Source organism: Cornus florida, unplaced genomic scaffold, assembly GCF_030987335.1.
Source record: "Cornus florida cultivar Cherokee Brave unplaced genomic scaffold, ASM3098733v1 CherokeeBrave_3.0.0_Hap2_Chr05, whole genome shotgun sequence".
Classification (NCBI taxonomy): Eukaryota; Viridiplantae; Streptophyta; class Magnoliopsida; order Cornales; family Cornaceae; genus Cornus; species Cornus florida.
Window position 1 is genome coordinate 24,606,715 of NW_026775575.1, and position 9,325 is coordinate 24,616,039.

The 9,325-nt window shown below is 39.0% G+C and overlaps 1 protein-coding gene across 1 annotated transcript; it reads left to right on the forward strand.

The window, feature by feature from the left end:
- The first annotated feature begins 1,858 nt into the window (after positions 1-1,858).
- Positions 1,859-3,505, forward strand: LOC132309100 (putative late blight resistance protein homolog R1A-10). Its single transcript, XM_059807452.1, has one exon. It carries the CDS (start codon positions 1,859-1,861, stop codon positions 3,503-3,505), a length of 1,647 nt encoding a protein of 548 aa, XP_059663435.1.
- The last annotated feature ends 5,820 nt before the right edge of the window (positions 3,506-9,325 follow it).

Below are 9,325 nucleotides of genomic sequence, written 5' to 3' on the forward strand. Positions count from 1 at the left end.
TTTGAAAGTCTATATAAACATGTTTTCACATCTAGGTTTGTGTAGCTTTTTGCATTTAAACTTTTGATTTCTTTAAAAGCATTTGAGAGATATTTTGTAGAAAACCAAATCTGATTTTTCTATTTTTGTTTTGAGAACAATTACATAAACACAAGAGTGATTTTAGGGTGTTGTTCAAATTTCTGAGCATGTTCAAAGTCTATTGAATATTACATCTACAACGATCAGAGAAAACATATCTATTTCTTCTACATCAAATTCAAATCTTGAAGAAATTGGGTGAAGCGATCACACTTTGAAAGGGTCAAAGTATTTGAGGAGTGTTGTTTGATCTATTAGTAATCCTTTTACAGAGATCAAGTGTAAGCCTGGGGTTGACAGCTGTTGGATAGGACGTCACAAAGCCAGAGATTGTCAGCAATTGGTTTTTGGTATAACGATAAGGTGTGAGCCTGAGTCAAAGTTCATTGTCCTTTATTTCAAACAAAGTGGATTGCTTTGCTCTGGACTGTATAGTTTACGAGGTTTTCCCACAATGATTGGTCTCTTCTGCCAATCAGACTAAAAATGTTGGTGTCATTCCTCAAACTTTATTTGCTTTACTTGCTTTTGTGTTGTATGTGCTTGTTTAATTATTTGCTAATTTAAGCAAAGCTTATTCAATAGAAAGACACGTGATTAAGTCTTCTCTAGATAAAAACTTAAATTTTCCACAATTTAGTCCGTTGCACAACTCACATTCTCTTCACCCTCTCATTATAAGTGTACAGTTTGTCTTTCTTCTCCACTCCATACTCATTATATCCTCTCAATATGAACACACTTTTATTCTATTAAAAATTTGTAGAAAAAAAGAGTTTGAATTTTCTAAATCAGTTTCTATGATTCGTTTTCTTTAATTATTATTATTATTATTATTTTTACTTTTATTAACTTTTGTTATTATAAATTTGGGTGTTTATATATATATATATATATATATATATATATATATATTGTTTGTGAGTTGGGACTATTTTTATTTATATTGTTGAAAATATTATTTTTTTTATTTTTTTCGCCTAAAGCCCCAACTTAAATAGAGCAGTGACATCCTAAATTTATTCTATATTAATTCAAACAAAAATGATTTACGTGACAAGTCAAGGTCTTATAGGGGCAAGTAAAAACAATGGTTGCTTTTGCTCTCCACTGAAATGGTGGAGCCAACCACCAAAACAAGACTGTATGCGGCCCAGTGCAATAATGTGTTTTGGGACTCCAGCGTAGTTTCTTTCTCACCCAACGAAAATAAAACATTCAGTAATTCATTCATAACAACAAAAAGAAACAATTGAGTGAGGAAGATCATCCATTCATCTATTGGCCCAGAGAGAGATCTATGACAACAGACAGCGTGCTGGATTTTCTATTGGAGAACATGAGGCAGCTAATGATATCCAACAAGGAATTGCTTTCCAAGATTTATAAGAGGAAGCTCACTGACAGGTGACAGATCGAATGGGTTTACGAGGAGATGCAGTTCCTGCGGAAGTTTCTAAAGGATTCGGAGGACATACGCAACGAGGTGAAAGTTGTTGTGGCAAAAATTGGAGATGTCACTAACCAAGTTGATGATATCATCGACTCATTCGTGCTCATCAATACTATCTTGGAGATGTATGAAAGTGCGAATGGCATTAAATTTGACTTCGACATTTCAGCGCCAGATAAGGGGTTTAAAAGGATTTATGAGGATTGTGTGGACCAGGCTAAGTTGATTAATGATTTTGTGTGTAAGCCTTTGATGGAGCATATTGATCATATCAAGAGATCCAGCACACAGATGATGGAGATTCTCTAATGGATTGAGTCTCACATGCCTGCAGAGAAAATTGATCGTGGACATGGCTTCATAAAACAACAGATCAAGTATTTTATAAAGCGGACGATCATGAAAGAGGGAGAGAGTTTCAGATCGCTAATTCGGTCATCAAAATTTCTTATTCTCCTCCCCAGCTCGACCGATGAGGTACTTTCCTGGGCTGCAAAAAATCCAAAGGAGCTACCATGGTATGATCCTCACTTCTTTCAATGTTTCAACAACATGGTCAACCTCGCTAAGACAACTCATCATGCAATTGGCGGTCTCTTAGAACTGCTCAAGCCTATCATGAGAGAAGTGATGGAGATTTATGAGAAGGGATTGAGTGTCACGTGGCTTCAGTCTCACATGAACGATCAAGTTAGTCTCTTCTTCAATTCGTTCCAACAGACAGTCAACCTAGCCGAGAAATTTCATCTTGAATTTGCCTGTGCCATACAAGAGCTTAAGACAGTCGATGTAGAGCCAATCATGGATGTCAAGTGGGGAATAAGTGTGTGTTTTTCGTCAACTATGCAGGGAGGTCTTGGCAGTGTGAAAGAAGATATTAAGTCTATCAAGAGTGAAGTGATGGAGATGTATGAGAAGATGTATGGCATCGGAGGACTCATGCAGATTAAAAGTTCTTCCCACGAAATATCATCAAAACCCACCAGCCCAGTAGTAGTGGAGGAAGAAACTATAGTCGGTTTAGAAGATGCCATTATGACAATAATGGAGTTGCTTACCGAACAACATGAAAAGGAGCTTAAAAGTGTACCCATTATCGGAATGCCCGGACTTGGTAAAACAACTCTGGCCAAAAGAGTATACAGTGATCCTCTTATTGCACATCACTTTTATATTCGTGCATGGACCAATGTATATCAAGCATACCAAAAAAGAGATTTGTTGCTTACCATTCTAAACTCTGCACATATCCAGCTTAACAGTGAAATCGACAAGATGAGAGATGAAGATATAGGTGTCTGTTTGTACAAAAGTTTGAAAGGTATGCGATATCTTGTTGTCATGGATGATTTATGGGAGATCAAGGTCTGGGATGATTTGAAAAGATATTTTCCAAATGACAACAACGGAAGCAGAATCATGTTCACCAGTCGACCGGCTTTGCATGCCAACCCATACAATTTGCGATCTTTAGATGAAGATGAAAGTTGGGAATTATTGGGGAAGAAGACTTTTGGGAAAGAAAGTTGTCCTCGAAAGTTGTTAACAATTGGGAAACAAATTTCCAAAAAATGTCAAGGATTACCGCTTGCGATTGTTGTAGTATCTGGACTTTTAGTAAAGAATGACAAAACACAAGAATGGTGGAGTCATGTTGCTAAAAGTGTGAGTTCATACATAGCTAGTGACCCAGACCAATACATGGAGACACTGTCATTGAGTTTCAACCACTTGCCTCTTCACTTGAAACCATGCTTCCTCTATTTTGGTGCATTCCCCGAAGATTTTGAAATCCCTGTTCGTCAGGTCATATGGTTATGGGTATCCGAGGGATTTATACGGCATAATGATCTGAAAAACTTGGAAGATGTGGCAGAGGATTACTTAATGGATCTAATTGATAGAAGTCTAGTAGTTGTTTCCAAGAAAAGGCATGTCGCATCCACGATCTCTTGCGTGATTTATGCTTGAGAAAGGCACGAGAAGAGGATTTTCTTCAAAATATTTCTCGGTATAGAAAGACTACTTCTTCTTTATATCACATTTCTAATAAGCAACGCCGTTTATGCACCTATTCTCACTTTGTTGATTATCCTTCTATAAAGTGTCATGTGCCTCACGTTCGCTCCTTTTTGTCCTTTAACCGTTCATTTTATAACACACCTAAGGATATATCACTCATTTGTCGAGCCTTTAAACTTCTTAGGGTGTTAAATCTCTCATCCATTGAAGTTATCTGCTTTCATCCAGATCTACAAATGTTAGTTCACTTGAGGCATTTAGCAATTAATGGATTGAGATATGATGATATCATGCCATTAATATCCAATCTTTGGAAGCTAGAAACCTTTGTTGTTGGTGGATATGGGGGTCCGATATATCTGGAGCATGATATCTGGAAGAAAGTGAAATTGAGGCATCTATGTGCTAGGCGGTTTGTTGAATTTCCTTCTGTAGTCAATGATGTTGGTGATCACTTGGTACTGCATAACCTACAAAGTGTAAGCAAACTATACCTTGAATGTGGAAGTCAACAAATCTTGGCACGGATGCCCAATATTAGAAAACTAAAATGTGAATGCGATCGTTTTCCTCAGTTAAACTTTCTAATTCACCTTGAAACGCTGCATATAGCTTGCAGTAAGGACAAAACAGATCTGGTAAGGCTTCCTCATCAAAGTTGGTTTCCCCCAAATCTCAAATGCCTAACTTTATCTTTTTTCCGTCTACATTGGGAGGATATGTGGATTCTCGGAAGGTTACCCAACCTTGAGGTTCTTAAATTGTCAAATGCTTTCAAAGGGTCAAGGTGGGATACAAATGATAATGAGTTCATCAAACTCAAATTTTTGAAACTTCAGGGACTAGACATCAAGCAGTGGAATGCCTCGAGTAATCATTTTCCCAGCCTTCGGAAATTGGTGTTGGATAGCTGTTATCTACTCGAGGAGATCCCATGTGGTTTAGGTGATATATGTACACTTGAGATGATTCAAGTGCGGGATTGTTGCTCCTCTATTGAAACCTCTGCAAGAGAAATTCAAGATGAACAACAAAGCAAGGGAAACGATGGGCTTAAGATCTTTATTCAGCAGCATGCTTAGGTCCCCTGCCGTGATTTTCTATGAATTTAATCTCCAGGTTCGATTCAACTTTGTTTATTATCTTATGATCAAAATCCACTGTTCTGTTTCTAATTAATTTGGATCTTTATGAATTCTAATTCATCTTTGTTAATCTTTTATGTTTTATGCGTTACTAGTTGATAAACAAGACTAAATAAGAGATGGGTTAAAGACATAAAGGGTTGGATGTCAAAGTGCATTTCAAAATTTTCTCAGATCTCCAACACAACGGAGTGATTTATGTATGTTATTTATTTGTGTTTTTGTGTGTGTTATAATTTCTTTTGATAATTTGATATGATATATTGCTCATTCCTAGGTGTAACAATTGACTAAAAAGTCCCTATTGAAAACTGTTAGAAAATATGATAGCTATGATTTATAGAATGAATTACCATATTATGAGAAATTTGATTATGCTATAGAATATGTCATAGAATATTCTGTTATTTGATTTAGATTTTATTTTATTTTCTTTCTTATACTATGAATATGTGCTCTTTTTTATGTGATGTCTGTATCTATTAGTGTGTGTGGTGTAATTTAAATGAAAAAGAAAAAGAGAGAAGAAAAGTTAATGAGTGGGACCCACAAGCATTTAAATGGTCATGAGACCATCTTTACTTTCATTTTTTTTTTTCTCATTCCCGTAAGGTTATCTCTCTCTCGTCCAGAACTCCTTTTTTTTTTTCTTTTTTGGTTCCAATCTTCAAGCTTTGATTCCATCTTCATTACTTACCGGATTTAAGTGCCGTTTGAGGCAAAACGACGAGTGTGACGAGCTCTACGTTCTAGTACCAGCAATTCCAATTTTGCTACCTTCCTTGGAGTTAAAAAATTTAAACCCATTTCTAGGGTTTTGCCTATTTTGAGGTAGGGCCATCTTAATCCACTATAGTCTTGTTCTATTGTGAATTTTACCTCCATGTTGGATTAAATATGCTTAATTTAGAGTTAATTATATCTATGATGGTATTAATGATGTCTAGAGGGTTTTCACGATCTTGAATATGGTTGGTTCATGTGCAAATTATATTTAGTTGTTGATTTCCTATGTTTACTATGTGCTAGCATGCTGAAATTGATGTCTGAGAGTATGCTTATTTAAATTGCGCCAAATTTCCCAATTCATGATGTTGAGCTCATATATATATATACATGCACATGCTTAAATGTATTTTGTTGTAACTTATTGTGTTAATAATTACTTGGGAGATGTTGAACATGTTGAATGTTTAATTTTATGATGGAAAATTTTAAATGCCATGACATTGAATGTATGGAACATATATACATGCACATACCATTGGGTTTGCATGAAATGGGAGAAATTTTTCTTCAAATAAATATGGGGAATTTCAGGGAAGTGTTTTTGATAAAATGGTTTTATGCGAAACCCGGTCGCTGCGGGGTTACCAACGGGCCGAAGGCTAATATAGCCTAGAGGGGACTAGGGAGTCGCCCTAGCGTGGTTGAGCTAGCTGGGCCCCATAATGACGCCGCGGGGTTACCAAGGGTCAGGGACACTAGCCAATCCTCCTTTCGTGTCGCGGCGGGGTTACCAAAGGGCGGGCTGTATTAACGTTTGAAAGTGATGATTTTGAGAATGAAAATGGGGAGTGTCATGCATTGCATGTCATTTCATTGCATTGCATCGTTTATACTTGGAATTGACTTGTATGTTGTATTTGATCCCCTACGTTGTATAATCCCTATCTCCCATTGGCCTATGCTTTGCTTGAATTCACAAGGACACAAGATTTGTGTCTTAAGTGTCACCTACTGAGCATATAGCTCACCCTACTATTTATACATTTTTTTCAGGTCTTGGAAAAGAATCGGTGGACGACAACCCACCTTAAGCTTGAGCGATACTAGAAGCTTACTTTTGTGTCTTTTGTATATTTCCCATTATTTTTGCAAAGCACTAAAAGTATAAAGGTATATATGTATATTTTGCAAAACTTTGTCATGTAACCTTGTTGATGAATGGGAAGGATAATTTTAGTTAAAGTAATTATCGGTGTTATTTGATTGTGTATGATCATATACTGTTGCCGTGAATTCGGAATTTGAGCCATGATAGGTTAAAAATGAATTTAAACAGGGTATGGTAGGCCTATTTTTAGGGGAGGTTATGCCGAATTTTTTGTAAAATTCTTGGCATCAGCTAGGGTCGTTACAAATTTGGTATCAGAGCAAAGGTTCGGAAACCTTTAGGACGACGGGTAGAGGCCTACATAGAGTCGCATGGAATGTTGTTTGTGTTGCTTACTTGACTACTTACTACGTGGTATCTTATTTAAATGAGCATGCTTAACTGCCTATGTGCTTACTTGCTTACTTGTTTATGTTAAAATGTTTCTTGCATAGTCTTGCATGCTAAGTGTTGTACGGTATTAATTCTTGTTAAGTCGTCCACTGTGGACCTTAGTGTCATGTTTCTGAATCATTTTCTCGTTTTATAGCACGATGTCACGGCGTGAGGAACCTAGAGAAGTTGGACCTAGACCAACAAGGGGTGATGTTGGTGAGAGCTTTAGCTCCAATCCGGCGGAGCCAGTTGATGAGAACATGCTTCTTAGGGACTTGATTCCCCCAAGAGCTGTTCCCCCAAGAAGAGAGAATGTTGAAACACCCGTACCCGTAGAAGTGGGTGAAGGTTCTGTGGCACTGGAGTTTAATCGTTTGTTGCAAAATGTCGTGAGGGCAACGATTGTTGCTCAGCCGCAGTTGGTACCACAACCTACAATTCAAGTTGAGGAGACTCCAGCTCAGAAGCGTCTCAAGATCATTAAGGGGTTTTCTCAGCTGATGCCGGTTATGTTTGAGGGCGGTGCGGATCCAATGGTAGCCGACAACTACATGGATCAAGTCGAAACTCAGTTGACCTCAATGGATGTGACAGAGGATCACTTGAAGATCATCCTAGCAACTTACAAGTTTACTATGGATGCCAAGGTTTGGTGGAAGTCGATCACTAACCAGTATAAGATTGACGAGATGAGTTGGGACAGGTTCAAGGAACTGTTCTATGAAAAGTACTTTCCGCTTTCCAAAAGATGGGAGTTACAACACCAGTTTCATAATCTTTTTCAAGGGAACATGTCAGTGGCGGAGTATGAGAACAAGTTCACCTCACTCTCCCGTTTTGCTCCAGAAGTGGTGAGAGATGAAGCTAACAAGACTCGGAAGTTTGTCTCGGGTCTTAATGATCGAATGAGGCCGTTGATCACGGCACAGTTTATTAAGGTTTACTCTGAAGCAGTGGAAAGGGCTTTGATGCTGGAGGCTGATAATAGAGAGAAGGATGCAAGAAGAGAGCAATTGAAGCAAAAGAGGGGTGCAGGGCCATCCTCAGAGGGATCTTCTTGGAAAAGGAACAGGGGCAGTCCATCTCAGTTTCAGGGGCAACAGTCTACAAGATCTGCTCCCACCACTCCTATGCCAGCTGGATCTGACAAGAGTGCAATTGTTTGTTATCAGTGTCAGCAGCCCAGACATTACAAGTCCAGTTGTCCGATGAGATCGTCTTCAGTTTCGTCAGCTCTGAAGGCTTGTTATGGGTGTGGCCAGCAGGGTCACTTGATTCGTGATTGTCCGAGTTAGAGAGCAGGCACCATTAGTGGTAGAGGGTCACAGCAGAGGCCGTCACAATCAGCTACAGTTCAGTCAGGTTTCAGACCACCACCACCACAGTCTACTATGTCTTCACAGGGTTCACGATCAGTTAGGAGGGATACTCCTACTATGTCAGTGCAGCAGTCAGGTGTTCAGGTTGGCAGTCCTCAGGCACAGGTACCACAGGGACGTGTTTTGCACTGGCACAGACTGATGCATCTTCTGGACCGTCAATCCTTCGAGGTATATTTCCAGTGTTTGGTTGTTGGGCCCGTGTTTTATTTGACTCTGGTGCATCTCATTCTTTCATTTCATCATCATTTGCACTTGCATCGGGGTTGGAAGTTAGTTTCTTGGAACGGGCGTTGAGTGTTGATATGCCAGTTGGGGTTTCAGTATCTTTGAGCCGAATTGTGCGGGAGTGTCCCATTGTGATAGTCGGGCGGACTTTCGTGTTTGACCTTATCCTCCTGGAGATGACTAGCTTTGATGTCATTCTCGGGATGGATTGGTTGGCTTCATTTCATGCCACGATCGACTGTTACAGAGGAAGGGTTACAGTTTGCACTCCCGAGGGAGACTGTTTCTTTTTCTTGGGAGATCGAAGTGATTCCCACATTTCATCGTTTTATGGAGTTCGTGGACGAAGTTATGGTGATTATTTCTTAGCTAGTCTTCTAGCCGAAGAAGATGATGTCGTGGGAGAAGTTTATCCGGCGATTGTTTGTGACTTCTTGGATGTTTTTCCAGAAGATTTGACAGAGTTGCCTCCATACCGAGAAGTGGAGTTCTCTATTGAGTTAATGCCAGGTACCGTGCCGATTTCTATGGCACCGTATCGTATGGCACCAGTTGAACTGGAAGAATTGAAGAGGCAGCTTGATGATTTAAGGATGAAAGGTTTCATCCGATCGAGTATGTCACCGTGGGGCGCACCGGTCTTGTTTGCTAAGAAGAAAGATAGTTCGTTGAGGTTGTGCATTGATTATCGGAAGTTGAATCATGCCACCATCAAGAACAAGTATCCTTTGCCAAGGATAGATGA